We start from the raw sequence: 21,083 nt of genomic DNA, 5'->3' as shown, positions 1-21,083 counted from the left end.
CAACTTGGCTCACAAATATGAAAAGAAAAACGGTGTAATCATCCCAGGATTTATATTGCATCAACCACACACTTCTCTCTGTTAATGATATAGTTAGAAATATGTTGAGATATTTTGACATGTCCCAATAGAACAAGCACAGGTGTAAATACAATTAATGATGGCTGAATTCCATTTAGCTGCTTCAGTTTCAGGGACCTGGTGTTGTCACACTCATGGATCACTAGGTCACTTGACTAGAACAGAGCCATCATTAGTGTTATTAGTTGCACCTGTGCTACACCATACAAAGGGTGACTCTAATATGTCTCACTTTAACATTAACAGCGAAGGCCCTCTTGACCAAGTATAATCAACCTAAATGAATTCCACAAATTTCAATATGCCTCTTCAGTTAGTAGCTGTGAACAATATTGAAGTTGGATGAAAATCATGCAGGATTCTGGCACTGTAGTTGTTTGAGAAGTTTCTAAGGCTTATTTGCTACTTCACGTCCATCCAGAAAACCATCAAGTGACATAACTCAACCTGATTGTTCTCAAAGGAGCGGAATTGCAAACTTTTTACAGCCATCTTTCAAGCCTATAAGCCAGTGTTAGATGTTGTACTCTAAAGATAGATTTAGGGTGTAGTATCACATCCCAATGAAACTTTTCATTATAGTGCCATCATGTGGACAACTAAATTAGTGAAAGGTAATTATTAATCAGATGCAACAGCTAGAAGGGACCACTAACAAGTCATATTTGGTTGTCAGATTGAAAACATGATAGATCTCACTAACTCAATTTTGTTAAAACTACACATTTGTTATCATTTCGTGGTTTGAGCCATACCTTTTTAACTTTAACTAAATATTGATGAACTTTATGATTTGTTATAATTCATAATATGTAGATACAGTTGATGTACTGTATATACTACAGGATTCTGCTGCAGGAGTAGTTTGTACTGCATGTTATTTCTCAATAATAAATAAATAAAAATAGAGTATAACAGTATTGCAAAACTAGAAAACTATTTTAGTTCCTCGCTGGTGAACATTTAATTTAGGCCTATTCACCAAAACGTTATTTCTGTTTATGTCTGTTTTTCATAAAGAATTTAAACAGTACTTTAAAACAACTGGTGGAAAGTACATTTACTCTAGTATAATTTTGAAGTACTTGGACTTTACTGAGTATTTCCATGCTATACTTCTACTCCACTACATTTCAGAGGCAAATACTGTAATATTTGTATTATAGAAAGTATGATGCATATGCTTAATTTTGACCAGCAACAACATAAAATGCTGCTTTCACAGTAATGCATACATAATGATAATCCAATAATATAATATCACACTGACAGGGGTAATTCTGATGCCTAATAAGTACTTTTCATACTTTTCATAACCTTAATTTGCTGCGTGAACTCCTGCTTAAGTAAGAGTAAGAGTTGAATGCAAGACTTTTAATTGTAGTGGTGTAAATTTACCCTGATACACATGCAAGTAAAAGATCAGAATACCTCTTCCACCACTGATACCATAAATAAATAAACCATAAATCCTGCAGCAATGAGCAAATTATTAGCCCATCTCTTCAATTTAAGTCTACTTAATAATAGTAATATCTCCCTTTTAAAGAATATTTTTCAATTATAGTTTTTAAAGTACTAGCTCTGACAGTTTTAATAAATAGTGTGAGAAACTGAAAGTTAATTTTGAAAAGAGAGAGAGAGAGAAAATCGGATTGGACCGGCAGGAAGTATGTCCGTCACTGACAGACTTCCGTCACTGTGCAGCAGCGAACGTAATCCGCCCTGTCAACGGTTAGAAGTGCAACCGCCTGTGGTTCAATGTAAAGCCGGTTCGCCGAAACATGAACCGCTGGCTGGCTGGATGAACATTTGAAATCCTGCTGATCATGAGTGGGACCGTGAGAGGGATTTCAGAGGACATGGATCGACGAATTGTACAGGTGGGTAAACCGACAAACACGTTAACAGTTGTTAACGGTAACGCGGAGCGGACCAACTGAACTAACGTTAGCTAATGTTAACGGTTAGACCAGGCTTCACCCTAATTTCAGTGAACTTTTTCAACCAAGTTTGGTTAATACGCGTAGACGGTGTGATGGAATGACGCGTGATTTGGTGGTGTCTCTTGTTTTCAGATGTTATTCCCAAATTAACCTGCCAAGTTAACGAACAAAAATACTCATTTGTATATGAGTGGACAGTCGGACAGAGACACTTTGGCTGGTGGTAATACTGATATTAATATATCTATACAATTGTGTACACTGCTGCTAAGTGTCTTGTATCAGGATACAAAAAGCTATATCCTCGAAACATCAACATTTTACTTTCTAATAAGCTAATGTAGCGTATTAATGGGATCACGTCCAAATACAAAATAATGCAGTATATAGTAGTATTATGTTTCACTTATTAATGCTTCAACTATAACAGATTCTAGTCTCTCACAGTATATGTCATTTTTATGTTGTAATATGGACATCATCATATAGGTCAATTGAGAAAAGGTGTATGGATAAAATAACCAGAAAGTAATGTCTGATTTGAATTAAGTAGTTCACAAATATCTGACATTGATGCAAACACTATACAGCTGCAGATACATTAAAAGGAGAGCTACCACTGTATAAATGACATGGCAAAGTCTCTGACGGTACACACATTTATGTTGTCTCAGGGTATAACTAGTCATATCGCCCAGCCATAATCTAGTCTCTTAATGACAGTTTCTTTCTCTGTGTTGGACCTCAATAACAAAATACCAAGAATTAGTAATTGCTATCAGACATTAAGAAAACATAGTAGCATTTTGGTCATCTATGTAATTCTGAATACACAGAGGATTTAAAAGCACCTAACTGTGACACTGTTTGCTGTCTGTCTCAGGCTGTATGTGACGAGGACACTATGTCTTCTAACTCAGTGGGAATGTCGGATTTGTCCGATGAGATCCTGCTGTGCATCCTCCGCCATGTTCCAGTGTGTGACCTGGTAATGAATGTGGCAAACGTCTGCCACAAGTTACACACACTGTGCCATGATAAGACCCTGCTCTCAAGCGTCAGCCTGTCTGAGGAGTATCTGGTAAAGCTATTTAATAAACTTTCTTTTATCAGCATTTGAACTGATAAGCCATGCACAAGATTGTTTTAGTGAAGATCTCTATCACAGTTTTCTATTAATCTTCAAGTTCATGCATGTGTTTGGAACTTTCCATATATTTTAAAAGCATTTCTTGAACAACACAGCAGAATACTTGCATTTTAACTGACAATAAAATGTTTTGGGGTTTTTTTCCCCCTCCAGGCTGACGATCTATTGGTTCGGTACATATTGAAGCAGCTAGCCAATCATGTGCAGTCTCTCAGCCTGAATGGTTGCTACTGGCTGTCTGGCTCTACAATGGAGCTTCTTGCTCGCTGCAGAGGAGTGACACACCTCGATGTCACCGGCTGTCGCGTCACTTCCCTTCGGCTCTCCCGTCTCCTCTCCTCCCTCTCTCTACTGAGATCACTTGCTTTTGATGTGACACCAGGCTTCAACTCTGCTCAGCTCAGTTCAGAGGCAGTGGATTCACTGAGCCGCCTGTCGGAGCTCAGACAGACACTGTTGACACCGAGTTACGGTGTGGTGCCATGCTGCGCCCAACTCCGCAAGTAAGAATCTGTCGGATTACTGAGATTTCACATGAGACCTGTGTCCAGAATCACCCCCTATTTGGCACACAGTGCACTATACTTACTTTTATCCATTTTTATAGGATTATCTGGACACCAGCTGTAGTATTTATACACCATGTAGTGTCCATAAAAAATTACATTCTCAGAAAGGAGCACAACAATGAAGGATACATTTGTACCACTTTAAACTAACAAGACTAAGAGTCAATAGCCATGCTAGTGACACATCTCGATTTAGGATATTAGCATTCTAAGATTTGCTGATTAGCTCTAAGCACAAAGTGCAACTGAGGCTGATGGGAATGTCATTAGTTTGGCAGGTTATTTGGTCATAAACCAAAGTATTGGACAAATGAATATTTTGACTTGATGAAGATGAAGAGTTAAGGTATCACCAAAGTGATTACAATTCCTCCTGAGGGGAGCATGAATGTCTGTACCAAATTTCATGGTAATCTGTCCAATACTTGTGGAGACATTTCACTAAAAACTACAAAAGTCAACCTCATGGTGTCACTAGATGAAAAGTCAGGGGGTAACCAAAGTTATTAGGAGTTATCCTCTGGGGACCATCAATGTCTGTACAAAATGTCATGGAAATCCACCCAGTAGTTGTTGAGATATTTCAGTCTGGACCAAAGTGGTGGACCAACTGGCCATACCTAGTGCTATGCCGCTAGCATTGCTTATAATACAAAGGTGCAAATGTTTCATCTGCTTGTGCCATCGTGTGTCAATCAAATCTTGCTCTATCCACATGTTGAAACTGTCAATGATGCAAAATACTACTCAGACTCAGAATGTCAATCTGCATTTACTTCTCACTTCAAAGCGCATTACTGTGAAATGCACAGAGACACACATTTGTACTTTGGGCACATAGCGCCATTTGACAGGTGACAGTCATCTTTATGCTTTTGGTCCTTTGGTAGAGTTTAGCAACACTACACTGATGGCATTTCCCATCTTAGGTTGCATGCATTCACATTCTTGTTGCTATCTAAGGACAGAGTATGTTACTATTTTACTGCTACAGGGTTGAATGTGTCTTTCTGTGTTTGTGCACGTCTCTGCGCTGCAGGCTGATGCTGCAGTTTGACATCCCAGATGTGACCAGAGAGGGTGTCGGTGTTTGCTGTCAGTTAATGGTGGGTCAGAGCAGTGTGCCACATTACCAACAGCTGGAAGAGTTCACTGCCAGGCTGGCTCCAGGAGAGGTGAGTTTATTAGTGTGCATGCACATGTAATATGTTACCATAAATCTGCAATATACACTGCAGTACTGTGCAGTTTATAATTAATGTATCTGTGTGTTGATATCCTAAGGTAAACCAGACCTTGCTCCTGCTCTACCTGGCAGTGTTCAGTGTTCATGTTCCAAAGCGTCTGAGAGTTTTCCTTGTGTCAATTCCTGGCCCAAACCCCGCTCACTGGCCTGCTGCTCCCTCACTGGCCCAGAGCTTGGGTCAACGAGGTGAACTGGAGGCTCTGCAGCTCCCTCGGTCCTGGCTGGATTCCTTGTCCCTAAAGCGAGCTCTGGAGGGAAACAGTCCGAAGCACCTCAGCTTCAGCCGCTGCCCAGCGTTGTGGCCGCAGGTGTTCCAGTCGCTGCTGGAGGGAGGAGTCAGAGATGCCACACAGCTGATCAGTCTGAACCTCAGTGGGATCAACCAGGTCCTTTACTCAGAGTGTAGGAGTACGGATGATCAGCTGGTTCCTGGGACAGTGAGCCGGTTGGCAGTTGGCTGTTCCAACATTAAACACCTGAACCTGATGCACACACATTACCATCATGAAAACTCACCTGCGGTAGATGGAGAAACACACCTGTGTGCCAGCTTGGCCAAATTCGGACACCTGCGCTCTCTCACTCTGCCTGCCTGCGCTCTGTCAGATGGCTTAAACTCACATCAGATCTCTACAAACAACACGTCTTCCTCTCCGTTGTTCCTGGGGTTAAAGAAGACTCCACGTGTGGGCCTCCAGAATTACAAACCTGATTCAGAGTCTACTCTGTCAGGGGACAGCACCTCAGGGCTCACTCGGCTCTTAGCTGGCTGCCCTGTTTTAGAGACCCTAGAGGTCATTGGTCCAGGTTTCGTCTCTGTGCTTCCTCGGCTTGAGCCCTGTGCTCGGGCCACTGTGGAGCCTCGTGGCATGTGTGCGTGGGCACGAGGAGTTGGTGATGCACACTTAGCTGCACTTGAGGCTTTGCCTCGATTACGTCGTCTGACTCTGGCTGGCCTTCCTGGGGTCCTTAGGGGGACCGGGCTGGTACAGCTGACCAGGCAGTGCAAAGACCTACAGGTATTATCCCTTGCCAACATGGGATCACTAAAAACCATGAACTACACCCCTGCCTTGCTGGACACACTTAAACAGTGCACACAGCTACAGGAACTCAGGTTAGAAGATGCCTTTATGTACCCTTCATTTACTGTAAAACTGAACACTAACCATCAGACAGACATGTGCCCTTGCAGTTAACAGATTTTCCCCCTTTCCAATAAAAGCATTTATTATTAATTAATTCTAATATGACTTTTTCTCAGCTGTTGAGCTCAAGTGTTTAGTAGATTCAGAACCATAAAATGTTTAGCCAACTTTGTAATAACATGAAGAATCCAATCATTATCTCTCAGCAGTTTCTTTGTTATACATCTCTTTTCGTATTATGCTAAGTAATGTGGTTGAAGAATTATAAAACCTGTTATGAAAATTTAGAATACGTAGATTGTATCGTTTTGCAATAATCATGGGAATCCCTGAACAGGCAAACCATACATTCAGATTTACCTTTTAGTTTGATGTAGTATTGTCGTAGTTTTTTATGAATTGTAAGTTAGTGTAATTAACTTGTTTTTATTTACTGAACATTGTGTGTCTGTGTGTTTAGGTTAGAGCAGCCCTACCTGAATGCCAACGCGTCGTTCTTTGAGGCTCTGTCCTGTTGCACTCGTCTGCAACGTCTCTGCCTTATTTCACGCAGTGGCACCTTTGACCCATCGGCCACAGAAGCCTTCATGGAGCGATGCTGCCATGTCATCATGTGCCACATGTTCATGGGAGGCACTTTAGTGGCTTGTCGCACACTGCAGAAAGCTCTGCTGGACAGGTCAGTGCTTGTGTGTGAGGACATACTGTCCATCAAACGTTAAATGGCAAGAGAAATCTCAAATTCACCTTTTCTTGTGTTTTCTCTCTGTTAGATTTACACTTCAGCGCTCAGCCTTGAGTGTGGTCATCTATCCGTTACAGCATGAGGACCTGCCTTCAGTCATCAGAGACATCCCGCTAACACTGCTGGATCGGATCACCTTGTTCCAGAGCCATGTGGCCCAACCACCACATTTATCACAATTGTGACATCACCAGAAAGGTTAAATGTGATTGGTGCTCCACAGCTGAGGCACTCAGATTAGGAAATAAAACTCAAAAATGAAAGACTGATTGTCATCTGCACAGTGATTTGTGGGATCTGTTACACCAACATCTATTTCAGGCTGCTTGACAACAACACATCAACCATGATTGTTTACATTTACATGACAGAGTAATGGTGGTCTTCAAAGGGAAATGTGCTTTCTGAGGCTGGTAGTGAGTTTATTGTTCCAGGACATTTCACATTTAGTGCCATTGGGGCCTCAATTGTGGCTACTCAGTCAAAAATCATGTGTTTCTACACCATTCTGCTTATTTAGAAAATAAGTGCCAAAACTATACATTATGGGATGTATTTGTTCAGAAACTTTGTACAGAGGACCTGAATCAAATGATATTGTAATAAACTCCATATACATTATTTAGAATTCTTGTCTGTGTAGCATTTGTCTGTTCATGTCATGCCGTCATATTTTATGTTATCACAACACACGCACACCAGTAATACTACTTTTGGTGGTGTTACGTAGTCTCCGCAATACACACCAGTAATCTACTTTTGGTGGTGTTACGCAGTCTCCACAATACACACCAGTAATCTACTTTTGGTGGTGTTACCCATTCCCCACTGTTGTGTCAAATAAGCTTAAAGTAATAGTTCGACATTGTGGGAAATACACTTATTTGCTTTCTTGCAGAGAGTCAGATGACAAGATTTATATGACTGCCCATTTGTTTTAAACCTACAGCAGCAGCAGCCAATTAGCTTAGCTTAGCATTAGCTTGGCCAAGAAATAGTCCAGCACATAACCCCCCTCACAACTTGGTTTTACACTTCAGTTTTGGAAGGATTAAACAAATTAAATATGTGTTAACTAGTGCGCTTTGGAGGTGCTTGTCAGCTGATTTTGTTTTTGGACAGAACCAAGCTAGCTGTTTCTCATGTTTCTAGTCTTTATGCTAAGCTAAGCTACCTAGCTTCATACTTGAAGAACAGATATAAGAGCAGTATCAACCTTCTCATTGTACTTTCCGCAAGAAAATTAGTAAGTCTATTTCCCAAAATGTTGATTGTGTTATCACATTAGTAGATTAGTAGATTATCACTGTGATCATTTCTTTTTAATATGTAGCAGTTTGTCAGTAAAATATTATCTGTATACTGAAATGAACATTAAAGTCTGATACCATTGATGCAGAGGATGAACTGTTATTGTTGTTCCACACGGAGCCACATGGAGCCACGCCGCTAGCACGACTAGAAATGTAAATGTAAAATGAAAATTGTTCTTTTAAGATGACATGATTATTGTGATTTGTTGATCTGACAGTCAACCCACCATTAACACCAACAGTCTTTCTGATTCCAGTTATGTGTGTGTGAATGTTTTGTGTCATTCATGCTCTTCTCCACTGCTGTAGATTATCACCAGTGGACCGACATTTGCCAGAAACCTTTTGGCTGGACCTCTACTCCAGGTCACACAGCTGGGCGGTGCCTGCGACCCACAGCCCGGGGTAGAGTGACTTTGTGAACGTGGTTTCAACTCTGTGCATCAGCTGCAGCATCGTGTCAGAGATGCAGTAGTAGGTCAGACTACCTGCCTTATGATCCAGGTACACACCAACTCTGGAGGACCGCGGCTCCGGCACCACAGTCTCCTCATCATCGTGTCTGAAACAATTGTTGTTTCTGTTTAAGTCTAAACTCCAGGATTTGTCATTGCATCCGAAAGCACACTCAGAATAGTAGTCTGATCTGCCGAGATCTTTGTACGCCACTGCTATTTCAACAGACCCGTTAAACTCCACCTCCCAGTAACAGCGTCCCGACAGACCCTCTTTACACAGCACCTGATAGAGGTGAGAAAACCTGTCCGGATGTTCAGGATACATCTGGACTAAATCTGTGAGCTCCACCTTTCTGTTCCCCTCAGACAGAAGCAGCTCTCGGTATGCTGTGTTTGGGTCCAGGGTGAGGTGACAGTAATCTGTGACAGGAGAGGAAGAAGTGGATGGATGTACAAACACTGATGAGTCTTTCATTTATACACCTCAAGCTAATGTGTGACTGTAAACATAAAGCAGCCCAAATATGCTGCAGAAGGCAGATGATGTCTTTTTTAATTAATTTAGTTTTGAAAGCTTGTGATAACTTGTGATATCAAGATGTAATGGAATTAAATAAAAATTCTTGCAACAACAGCCATCTTTGGCTTCCATACTAAACTGTATGTTCAATATATATCCTAAAGAGTAAACAGCAAATCTCCATCCATTATCAGTAAAGAGAGACTGTGTTTGGTTTTGAGATAAAAAAGACTCACATTTTAAGAGGTCTGCTCTGGTCTGAGGTTCATCTGTCAGTGAATCATCTGATAGTTTCACAACACACACACACACACACCACAAATTCAGAGTCTCATTTTATAAATAGTGATTTATATGACCATTTCAGAAGTACAATATGTCTGAGGAAAAAGTATCAATCAATAACTACTGCTATTAATAAGGATATTTCCAACAAACTGACTTTCAAAGCAATTAACATCATATTAATAAAAAAAGTAATAACGCTTTCTTTTTGGTTTTTAATTACAGACAGACATGAATAATATGATAAGATCAAATTATGATATGATTTTGGTGAAATTTGATAAATGATAATAGTGAATAAAATGATCATACTGATGTGTTTTGGGGGAACAAGTCCAGTAATGTGTGCTGCTAGTACATTTGTCGTGTTTGTGTTTGTGTGTGTGTGTGTGTGTGTGTGTGTGTGTGTGTGCTGTGTACCAGGAGCAGGTGTGGTGTTGGACACAGGACGGGAGGGGGGAACTTCCTGGTCTTGTTCAGGAGCCTGTAGAAATCAGTATTGATTTTGGTAGCATGCTCTCTGTGACTCAGAATACTGAAAATCGTCAAAAACTGTGACACTGAAATACATTTTGTATGTGTCATTAAACCTGAGGACTGAACATTTATCCTCATCCACTTATTGTAATACCGTGCAAGTACAAACTCCCAAAATAATTCGTTTTAATAACTCCAATAAATAACTTCTCATGCCAGCATATTAAAGGTCCAAGTCTTGAGCTGAACTTTAGAGCCCCCTGCTGAGAAAAGTGGACACACTGTTGTCTGGCTTTCTTTACATGGTAATAATGCTGACTGATAGTCCCCTTTTGCACTTTGACATTTATTGTCTGATTTACTTATTGCTAGAGTTCAGCTCACCTTTTATGTGTCTGAATTTAGAGACTTGAATGGCTTGTAAACTTTTGATGTTGGTGGAATTAACAGAGATTTGAGTTTAAGTATCTGTGAAACTGACGTTATGAATGCACACATTACATACAAATCATTTCTGGATATTATGATTGTGTAATGGATACCATTAGATACATTCCGGCTTTACTCATTTGACTCATTCTTACCATTAACGCTGCAGCTCCGTCTCTGTCTTCCATTGCTGTGGCGCCAGTTAAAACTTGTATCCAGGAAGCCTGTGTCGACTCTGACTACATTGGCTGTTTTTAAATGAATAAAACCAGTCTTCTTAATTCTCTTCTATAGTCCAGCGCACCGTCTTCACCTCATTTCACCCCAGGAAGAGACGAAAAAAATCACTTTTATAACCAGCTGAGGGCAGTGGCGTCGACACATCCACAGGTGTGACGTGTTTACCAACGGCACAGGCATAATAATTTACCACCGGTGTAGTCGATCGGAACAGGACATCCTATCCAGAATAGACAAAGCTTTTTCAATAGTCTGTGTAACCCTGTAATAAACAGTGACATCTTTAAACTCAAGTAATGTTAATGTTAATGTTAATTCCTTCCAGGAACCAACGCCCCAGACAGAGAGAGCTTTATAAATCTTGCTCGATATCTATTACTCAGGTCTTGTCTTGTTTCTGTCATTGAAACATCGTGGTGTCCACAACATGCTAGATGCTAGGTTAACTAGTCTAATAGACCGTCTGATTTGAGGCCAAGTGGAAGTTAAAAGTCATGTTAATTAGCTTGTAGTTAGCTAGTTAAAATCGCTAAGTATGTTAACGTCAGTCGCCTGTTCGTGCGTGCGAAACGGGAGGAAAGTCTCGGTCCCTGTAGCTAAGTTGTGTTTCTTTTCAACAGTTAAGAACCCACACAAAACCCTGAATCTGACAGGGGTTCAAGATTTGTCACGACACCGGTCAACCAGGCTCCTCACACCATCTCCCTGGCAGCTGCCAAGTGGACTAACCGCCAGGTCGGTGTCCCTATCAGCCACTTCCCATGTGGGTGCGGACCATCTGGGCTCCCCTTCAGACCCAGCCGAGAACGACCCACGAGATCGGGAGAACTTCGGTTCCTATTCCGCCGACATGGCCTCCAAGAGGTCATTCAGGAAAACCAGCCCAGACATCCAGGATCTGCGGCACCGAGAGTGGGACGACGAGGAGGAAGACCTGGCGAAACCTCGCAGGAGGCCCGGGAGGAGAAACACACCGTACTGGTACTTTTTACAGTGCAAGAAGCTGATCAAAGAGAACAAGGTCAGTCCATTTGAGCTGGTCTGTCTGTCTTTATGCGTCCCTCACCTCCTTTTGTGTATAAACCGTGTTTGTCCTCTCACAGCTGCAGGAGGCTTTGGATGTGTTCAGCAGAGACATGCTCCAGGGAGAGAGGCTGCAGCCGGAGGAGTGCAACTACACTGTCCTGATAGGAGGCTGTGGTCGAGCTGGACAACTCAAGAAGGCCTTCAGACTCTACAATGATGTGAGGATATTTTATGTATACACTTGTATCATGTTTATATCTTCCCTTAGCATTTCATTGACATGTCAAATGATTTTCCAGATCTTAAAATGATGTACAGCTGCGTAAAACTTCAATGTATAAGGATATTTGAAAAAAGCATATGAATTTGTCAAGCTTCAAAATATCGAAATATGTGTGTAATTATGTGTGTGTGTGTGTGTGTCTTCCAGATGAAGAAGCGAGGTCTAGATGCTACAGATGCTACTTACACCGCGCTGTTCAATGCCTGCGCTGAGTCGCCCTCCAAACAGGCCGGTCTCCAGCAAGCGTTGAAGTTGGAGCAAGAACTCCGTCGTAACAACTACCCCCTCAGCACCATCACATACCACGCCCTTCTCAAGACGCACGCCTTCGCCAACCACCTTCAAGCCTGTATTCACACGATCAGGGTACGACATGGGCCGACATTTATAAGGGTGTATGGAAGGTTGGTCTGCTGATTTGTGTTAGATTTGTGTTTCTACTTCTGTTTGTGTGTGTTTGTAGGAGATGCTGCAGAACGGCCATGTTGTAACACAGGAGACGTTTCACTACCTGCTGATGGGCTGTCTGAAGGACAAAGAAACAGGATTCAGACTGGCTTTACAGGTAGATACACGAGTTAGAGGCACCCAACTACATCCGTCACCAACCAATTAAAAAAACAAAGCATATACTTTTTATATCAAAAGTGAAACAGTAATATTGTTGTTATCGCACAGTCAATACATTCCTTACCTCCTTTGTTTTTGTTTCAGGTTTGGCGGCAGATGCTGAGGTCAGGGATTGTTCCAGACTCAAGGAACTATAACCTGCTCTTGCGAACTGCTCGGGATTGTGGGATTGGCGATCCTGCCCTGGCCACTGGCGTGCTGCTGAGGCCTGACTGGAAGTACGAGAGGGAGCATGTGTCACATGTAAAGTCTGGACGCAAGGATGTAATAGACATTGACCTCCTGGAGAGGCAGTTGTTTATCCAACCTGATCCACACAGTGACAGTCAGCAGCGCAGCAGAGACAGCGAGGAGGAGTCCTACAGCAGACAAGACTCAACACATTTGATACCAGTCAGACAAACTGTCTCGCTGCCTGTTGACTTAGCATGTGATTCTACAGCCCCAAACCTATTGGACCTTTTTGAGGGTAAGAGAGGTGGCGTTGTCTCCCTCGGCACTGTGGATGGTGCATCAGATAGGCTCGCCCTCATCGGAGGAGCTCCTGGTTTCCTGGAGAAGATGGCAGCTAACAGACTCAGTCCAGACCTCAGAACTCTGACCCTGCTGGCCGACACGATGGAGCCGGGCTACCAGTCTCTGCAGATGCTGCTGAAGGTCGCCAAGCTGCATAAAGTGAAGCTCGACGTTGCGTTCTTTAACTCTGTGATTCGCAGAGCAGCCAGAGCTGGTGATCCCGAGGGGGCAAAGGTACGAACACACACACTCTCTTAACCGTTCCTTTGGCATTAAAGGGCCAGTTCACCCAAATTAGCAAAAATATTTTCTCACTTACCTTTAGTAGTTTAGTTGTGGTTGCATGTGGCCAGGTTTCTGACTCGACCCCAGTACACAAATCAGAATCCCCATTACTCTTAGTCTGAAGACCTTGTTTTTGAAAGTTTTAACTACTTTCTATCGAGCAAATAGTCCCTATGAAAACTGTTCACAGTGTGTCTGTCCACCCAGAGCAATGAGGGATTCTGGAAAGGTTTTTTTCTGTTGATTTTTTAAAAATGTCATTTTGTTTTTCAGTGCTGTGAACCTTTATCTGCACCACTATATAGCTCTGTATGTAAGTGAGAAAATGTTTTGTTTTGTTTTGTGTGTGCACATTTTTAATACACTTACTTCTTTCTCTTCCCAGGCTGTGATGAGTGTGATGCGGCAGCGCAATTTAAACGTGGATATACAGACATTTGGAAGCCTCGCATTGGGCTGTGAGCGACAGAAGGATGGTCTGCAGCTGCTGAAAGACATGGAGGTAATGAAACACACATCCTAAAAGTCAGAATAGATATTGAATTTAGAACATATTTATTGCGGACAGAAAATCCTTCTGTCACTGCTGCTTTTTCTAATTTGCATTTGTTTTATGTTCATGTAAACATAGAGAACATGGGGGAAAAAACAAAATGAAAGTGCTGGGTATTTGGCTGCACTAAGAGAACAACAGTAACATTGGACAATCAAAGGAAATGCTACTCTAATATCATCACGTTAGGAGCAGTAGTACTAGTAGAATCTTTTACTCTGTTTTTTTTTGCAGGAGGCGGGACTTAAGCCTAATGTCCAGGTGTTCTCTGCTCTAATTGGCCGAGCAACTCGAAGACTGGATTACATCTACCTTAAAACATTGCTGAAAAGCATGAGCAGCATGGGGGTGTGGCCTAATGAGGTCATCATCAGACAGCTGGAGTTTGCCTCACAGTATCCTCCCAACTATAACCAGGTAAGCTACTGGTGTTCCAACAAGTCAGTACAGATAGTACAGATAGATCCTGATCACAACCAAAGAACCTAAAGACTCTCTTGCTATCTTCACAGCACAGTAAAGTAAAATCTACCCTCTGCTTCATTTGCAGATGAATGGTTTCTTGACAGATCCATATTTTTAATGTTGTCCCTCTCCTCCTGCTCCCCTCTTGATTTCACCTCCTTATATTTCCCCCTTCTATCAATCCCAGTACAAGTCCAGAAACAACTACCTGGTCCAAATCGATGGTTTCCGTGGTTACTACCAGCAGTGGCTGAGAGACATGCCTGCTCAGAGTGCTGAGGACGAGCAGGCGGAGCTGCAGGCGGAGACGGACACTGCAGTGCTGAAAATAGAAGATGGACTGACAGAGACCCAAAGAAACCAGAGAGCAGCAGCAAGAAGATATAATATTCGTAACAAGAACAAGACGAGCAGCGCTGCTCTGTAACAGCACTCCTGAAAATATGTCTGATTTCTCTCCTTTATCTTCTGATGGTGTCTTTGGATTCAGCTGTGTAACCCTGGATGGACTTTGGGTCAAAGTAGTAGCTCATGGATCTTCTGTCAGTTAACTTATTGCATGCAAAAGATCGATGATATTGTGATTTATATTGCAATTAAAGTAAAATTCAAGTTGAAGTTCATATTTTATTTTGAAACCACGAATTTAGGGTCATTTGCTAAGTGAACGACGGCCTTCACTGGCTTTATTCCTACACTAATCACAATCACATTCAAGATGCACATTGTCTTGTGGTCTTTGTTTTTATTTTAATTAATGTGAAGTACATTACATAATTAATGACATATATTGCTGTTTCAATTTTAGAAGTTCATGGGGCGATGAGGAATATCAGATCAGGCTTTTGAAGTAATTGATTTCTTTTCTCAGAACTGACTTTCTTTGAACAAAAGAATTACAAATAACCATTTATTATTTATTATTTATTATGTTGGGATGGTGTAGTTTGTCCTATTAAATTGTGAGAGGGGTGCATTTGCAGAGTCAACTATTATCTGATGGTGGTAGATAAACTGACCGGACTAATTCTGGGCATTTAGGACTGTCTCCCTGGATGAATATTGTCAGAATGGATCTGATTAAAATTTCTTTGAATTTTGATTTTACTGATTCGGCATTATCAAGTGTTACATTTTCAATTAAATCACAATCCTCAAATGGCTTAATTGTAGAAGGAAATGGACTGAAGAGCTAATTTATAATGGATTTCTTGAGAGAAACTTGGCTGATAAATACATTCAATTTTTATTTATTTATTTATTTATGTATATGGGGTAACTAACACTGGTCAGCACTCAAGCACAGTAGTTGGTATTAAATGGACAGATTATGAAGGAGAAGATGGGAAACAGCCGCTTAATTTTTTTGCCTTTATGTATTTATCATAGTCTATGGTATTTATGCACGGCTACACACTGCAGTCCAGTAGGTGGCGCTAATATATATATAACTAAAAGCTGGTTTGCAAACGTCAATAAAGCCGACAAAGAAGAAAAGTAACGTCACATCCGGTGACGGTAAGAACGCCGGGCGCCAAAAACAACTTATTTATTTTTGTTTAACGGACTACAACGGTAAGATAACTCTGTCGCTCAGAAAAACGAAAACAGTTATTTAAACTAATTTTAATCAGTTTGTGTTTTTATACTTTGGAGTGAAGAAGTAAAGCGTAAACACTTTTAATGACACTATCTACGACTGTTTTTACACGTATTTTACTATCTGTGTCCTCCCCTGAAGAAAAGCTAGCTAACGTTAGCTTCTTAAAAGTAGCAAAACACTAATGTATTTGGTTAGGTCTGTGTAGGAAAGTTAAAGCTACAGAATAACGCAGCCATTTTTTTGTGACAAAGACATGCCAAAGTCTCATACAGAGGACATGTCCTGTAAATTTAGTTGGCATGAACCTGGTCTCCCAAAATCCTTACAAACCAGCCCGTAAGCTCCCAGTGAGAAACACAACATAAAGGGTTTAATATGTGACTCACTCATTCAAAGACCAGGTGACATCTGTCAGTTTATGATTGCCTTTTCTTTCCCTTTTATTTTGTACCAGACATTTCTCATGTGTACAACGGTGGACACTGGAGAAATAATCATCCTCAGTGATGATGATGAGGAAGACTGTGAAAATGACATATCATGCAGTGAATCCTCTGTTCTCATCGTGGAGGTGGAGGATGTAAAGAAAAGTGGTAACAACTGTGTTTACCTTACACACCTGCCAGTATGTGAAAGTAGATTATGTTCTAAATAGTCACCAGCTCCTCTGTGTGTCAGACTGTGCTTTACCTCCCAGTGCTCTGGATGAAGACCTGGTCGTTACCTTCTCCCGCCGTGCAGAGGTGCTGCCTCACGCTCGCTACGACTGCCCCATGCATCCATTCACGTGAGTAAAATTACCACACATGCTCTGTGAAATACTGATCAAAGCTGTCTCTCCATTAGAGATAATCACACTGCTTCTCCTCTGTCCTGCTCAGGGCTACAGATTGTGAGGTCGGCGCTCCTGCGGCCGGTAACAAGCTCATTTGTCATCAGTGCTTCTGCTACATCTGCGACAAGCTGGCGTCATCAGTAAGTGTTGATGTAGTCTGTAAACTGTACACACAGACACATCAAAACTCTTTCTCCTTTTCCCACATCGTATCAGTCTTGTCCGATTCACTTCAGATTTCCTTTTGTAATGTGCAAACTCTCCAAACTGTGCAGCATCAATATAAGCCACCACAGGACATGGCAGCATTTTTACAGATACACTGCTTTTGTTGTTTGTGTTTTGTGTTTAAAGTTTTTAAAAGTTTTTAAAGAAATTTTTCACTGAATGGCCAGAAGCAGCAAGTAACACCTTTACAATACAGCCCAATGCAAGAACCCTGCAGTGAATGCTACCTTTTGTGAAGCTTGTATTGTTCAGTTGATGTTGACACTCATAGAGTAAACTCTTTGTTTTACAGTGTTACAGATACTCTGTTGTTCTATAATAGTGTGGCAGGCGTTTCCTTTACTGCAAACATTGATTGATTTTCGAACAGCCACTTAGCCTGCTGACAAACACTGGCACATTTACTGAAATGTTGATCAAGATCAGGGTTTTGCCAGTTCATGTATTATGGTAGATGTATTCATGTTGCTGTGGGTTCAAAAGAACTCAGACTGTCTACACAGAGGTTCATTGTTTAATCTCAGCTTTCAATACAATTAAGTGAAACTGGAACTTTAAATCTTCCCTCATAAAAAGTGCCTTTTTAGAGGCAGGTTTGCCTCTTCAGTTACAGAGATGAGATATGTTGAGATTTATTGTCATATTTTTCTGCTATTTTGGAACATGAAAACATTTTTCTCCTTTCAATTTTGTCTTTTTATACAACTGTATTTTCAACATGAAACTGTTAATTCTAGATCTAATGTGTATCTGATTGAATAAATCCACCAATAAATTCAGTTCGGAGAGTGACCACAACTTAAGAAAAAGTAGTAGCTGTGCTTTGGACAAAATGAACACATGTATTTGTAGATAGATAATCTCAGAGTTTTCCTTTTTTATTTTTTTTTTGTCCAGAAAAAAAAAATACTCACAGTTGCATTAATATTGTGTGTGTGTGTGTGTGTGTGTGTGTGTGTGTGTGTGTGTGTGTGTGTGTGTGTGTGTGTGTGTGTTTTCAGTGTGCAATGTGGTGTTTCAGCGGTGCGTGTCACTGCAACAGCCACAAGAGAAGCAACTTCTGGAATAACCTCAGAAACAGCACGCTGCTGGGAGGACTGAAGACTTTCAACCTCACGCTGTCTGAAATAGATGCTCACCTACGACTTGCAGGTACTCGCTCTCATACAAATATGTAGATCGCAATCACAACCACTTGTATGACTGTAATTACATGTAATTTCACTGCCACTGGATTTGTCTTCCTCTTGTCCAGAGACGATGCTGCAGAGTTTCAGACAAGGGCTCTCTGCACAGTTTTCTACCTTCCTGAAGGGAAAGATGGCGGAGGAATACGGACTCAGCCAATCAAACCAGAAAGGCCTCGTCTACGAGTGAGTGATGCTTGAGAGCTGTCCATGATGTCCACAACTGTTACTGTTGCTCGGATGATCTTACACCATTTATGTATCAGAAATGTGTGATTTTACAGGAATTTGTGAATACATGAAAGTCATTAAGGTTCATCCTCATCCATGAATGTACTTCTGTACTAAATTGCTGGAGTGCCCCTTTTAAGATTTCCCTTCTTTGGGAAGGGGCCCAGCCCAAACCATCAAAAACAGTCCAGACTAAAAATACACAAAAACATGTGGACGGGACCGTCCACATACTTGGCCATGCAGTGTCTTTTAATTTGGACCAAAGCCTTGGACTGACAGACCAATCTTACCATAGAGCTAGCATGGTTAAAAATACACCGCCAAGTAACAAGATGGAGTCTGTACCAACTTTACAAACTTTACATTGTGTCACATTCCAAGCACTAACATTATTAACACATGAAAAGTGACATTTTTAAATTTAAATCTTTTTTCTCAGTTACAGACCTGTGTACGAGTTTGTGTCATTGTTCCTGAACAAAGCAGATAAACAGGACGGCAGAGCTGCTGCCATCATGAGACTGGGAGCCGCTGAGGATTTTATTAGACATTTTCAAGTCTCAGGGTACAAACACACACACACACACACACACACACACACAAAGTAGTATTTCCTGTTGTAGATTAATATTTGTCTTCACAGCTTTTAATTTTCTGTGTATTAAGTTTCTTCGGTTGGTGTGATTTTCTACAGGAACTTCATCTTAAAGTCACCCATGGCTAATGCTGCTGAGGCCAAAGTGGTGCTACTGCAGAGGTACACACACACGCACGCACACACACACACACACACACATCAACAGAACCCATCTTGTGACCTGTCTGTAACTATTTCATTTGGACATTTACCTTTTTCTTCTTCGTGTGGGTTTTTTTCCCAGGGTAATAGCAGCTGTGCAGAGACAGATGGTGATGGGTGATTTAACACCAGACTTCACCCACAAACTGCAGGATTTTTACAAGAGATTCCATTTCTCTGCTGAGCTGAAGAGCATGAGGAACAGGTGTGTGTGTCTGTGTCTGTGTCTGTGTGTTTAAATGTGCCCGTGAGACAGAAATCTTTAAGAAAAAGAGTATTATTATAACTTTCTGTGTTTGCGCTTCAGCCTGTGTGTCCGTCCGTGGGATGACGTCCTGCTGGTGTCTGTGCTGAAGGGGCAGAATGTGTCGGGCGTCCGCAAAGACAAAGGCAAGAAGGACATCCTGATTGAACAGATTGCTGTAGTTCTACTGAGAATAAAAGTACTACAGGGACAGCACAGGTACAAAATGGATACGCACACTCTTTCACACTTTTATACTATATAGAGACACACACTTACCTGTTACAACTGCTGATAAAACCAAACCTGGCTGTGTTCTTAATGTCTACAGGTACAGAGAATTGTGTCGCTACCTGCGAGTCGTCCAGACTGATGATTCGAAACTGTGAGTGTTTAAATACACAAAAAATGCATAACATGCTGAACTGATGTTTCTGAGTATGAAAATGTTTGTATGTAAAGGAAAGTGAGATTTAAAGATCAGATTATTCATGATCAGTAATGTAAGCAAAGCCAGAGTATGTGGTTTAGACTGTATTCAGTTACTATACTCTTATTTTAGTGAATTTGTTCGCAATATTAAGCTTCTTTGTTCTAATTCTGCTTAAACTTTTCTCAACTATTGGCTGTTTTATAAAGAAGTAACCTGAACTTTTCATAAAATAACTTTCATTAAGTATTTACCATTCAACATGATATGTCATGCTGGGATCAATGGTCTGAAAATGACATTTATCAGCAAAACTGCTTTCCCCTCACTTGAATCAATCAAACTTTGAAGCATCTGCATCATTAACAAATAAATATTGTCAACAAATCCAACTTCATTCTCCAAATGATGTCTCTCACATATCCGTTGTTTATAAAGCTCCATGAAAATGAAAAACATACATTGTCTTTATAATCAACCTTCATTTTTCTGACAAAGGAATTTTGTGAATATTTGCTCAAAAAGATTGAAAGTTTTCATGTCGCAGTTTCCATAATTTGAAATGACTTCCTGTGACCAGCCATGTTTATGTAGAGCTCTTTATGCAGTTATATTTTTGGTTAATTGAGTTTTGTTTGTGTCAGTGAATGTTTTGTTTTAGAAGGAATATGACAATATTTTCAAACATGTTTAGAGTGAAATGGATATGTAGATGCCAGTCAAGCATGTGAAGGGTTAGGCCCTCGGTTTTAAAACTATAACCTTTTTCAAAATAAAATCTCACATAAATTAGTATTTTTTCTTTAGACATGATTGGTGACATGAAGTTGTTGATTTGCTGCATTTGACTTGTTTCTCCGGTAGCCTCCAGCAGGTGCAAGACCTCATCCCTTTCTTCATGTGCATGGCGGGAGACTTGACGTCCGCTTTGCACGGTTTGTTCCCCTCGGTGAACGCCCCCGCCTCCCGCTTCACTCCACATCTCTTCCTCGTTTATCTCTGCATCTTTAAGACGGCAACAGCACCAAAGTTGACGGTCAGTCAGCCGCCGCAGCTCTGCTATTCTGATGCAGCGTGGGAGCCAATTAAAGGTCAGACACAGATAAATTATAGGTTTTTACTACTTTTGTAAAGAAGTGTTTTCTTATAAGAGGTGAC

At 41.1% G+C, this 21,083-nt stretch overlaps 2 protein-coding genes and 1 long non-coding RNA gene across 4 annotated transcripts; 2 read left to right on the top strand and 1 right to left on the bottom strand.

Moving 5' to 3' along the window:
• Positions 1-1,910: 1,910 nt before the first annotated feature.
• Positions 1,911-7,497, top strand: fbxl18 (F-box and leucine-rich repeat protein 18). 2 transcript variants are annotated; one of them, XM_070920481.1, is made up of 7 exons: positions 1,911-1,964; positions 2,926-3,108; positions 3,331-3,680; positions 4,786-4,921; positions 5,031-6,109; positions 6,601-6,819; positions 6,914-7,497. In XM_070920481.1, the coding sequence occupies exons 1-7, from the start codon at positions 1,911-1,913 to the stop codon at positions 7,068-7,070; spliced, it is 2,178 nt and encodes a 725-aa protein (XP_070776582.1). In that variant the 3' UTR covers positions 7,071-7,497. The 2 variants fall into 2 exon arrangements, with proteins under 2 accessions (XP_070776582.1, XP_070776574.1); XM_070920473.1 differs by having other exon boundaries at positions 2,911-3,108.
• A 1,520-nt stretch (positions 7,498-9,017) lies between these two features.
• On the bottom strand, positions 9,018-10,670 carry LOC139290282 (uncharacterized). The gene is made up of 4 exons (XR_011597534.1): positions 10,523-10,670; positions 9,882-9,945; positions 9,413-9,460; positions 9,018-9,076 (listed from the first exon to the last, which is right to left on the bottom strand). It is a non-coding gene; the product is annotated as an uncharacterized lncRNA (long non-coding RNA).
• A 472-nt stretch (positions 10,671-11,142) lies between these two features.
• Positions 11,143-14,922, top strand: ptcd1 (pentatricopeptide repeat domain 1). Its single transcript, XM_070923476.1, has 8 exons — positions 11,143-11,628; positions 11,711-11,851; positions 12,064-12,282; positions 12,380-12,481; positions 12,631-13,296; positions 13,733-13,849; positions 14,135-14,317; positions 14,553-14,922. The coding sequence occupies exons 1-8, from the start codon at positions 11,143-11,145 to the stop codon at positions 14,790-14,792; spliced, it is 2,154 nt and encodes a 717-aa protein (XP_070779577.1). The 3' UTR covers positions 14,793-14,922.
• Positions 14,923-21,083: the final 6,161 nt, after the last annotated feature.

Source organism: Enoplosus armatus, chromosome 2, assembly GCF_043641665.1.
Source record: "Enoplosus armatus isolate fEnoArm2 chromosome 2, fEnoArm2.hap1, whole genome shotgun sequence".
NCBI lineage: Eukaryota > Metazoa > Chordata > Actinopteri > Centrarchiformes > Enoplosidae > Enoplosus > Enoplosus armatus.
The sequence above is the reverse complement of the archived record's forward strand: the minus strand, read 5'-3'. Positions and strand labels throughout refer to the sequence as shown.

Coding starts and splice junctions, on each gene's coding strand:
- ptcd1 (XM_070923476.1), top strand. CDS start 11,143: ATGTTAACGTCAGTCGCCTGTTCGTGCGTGCGAAACGGGAGGAAAGTC. Junction 11,629..11,710: donor AGCTGATCAAAGAGAACAAG/GTCAGTCCATTT, acceptor GTCCTCTCACAG/CTGCAGGAGGCTTTGGATGT. Junction 11,852..12,063: donor CCTTCAGACTCTACAATGAT/GTGAGGATATTT, acceptor TGTGTCTTCCAG/ATGAAGAAGCGAGGTCTAGA.
- fbxl18 (XM_070920473.1), top strand. CDS start 1,911: ATGAGTGGGACCGTGAGAGGGATTTCAGAGGACATGGATCGACGAATT. Junction 1,965..2,910: donor TGGATCGACGAATTGTACAG/GTGGGTAAACCG, acceptor TGTCTGTCTCAG/GCTGTATGTGACGAGGACAC. Junction 6,820..6,913: donor CAGAAAGCTCTGCTGGACAG/GTCAGTGCTTGT, acceptor TCTCTCTGTTAG/ATTTACACTTCAGCGCTCAG.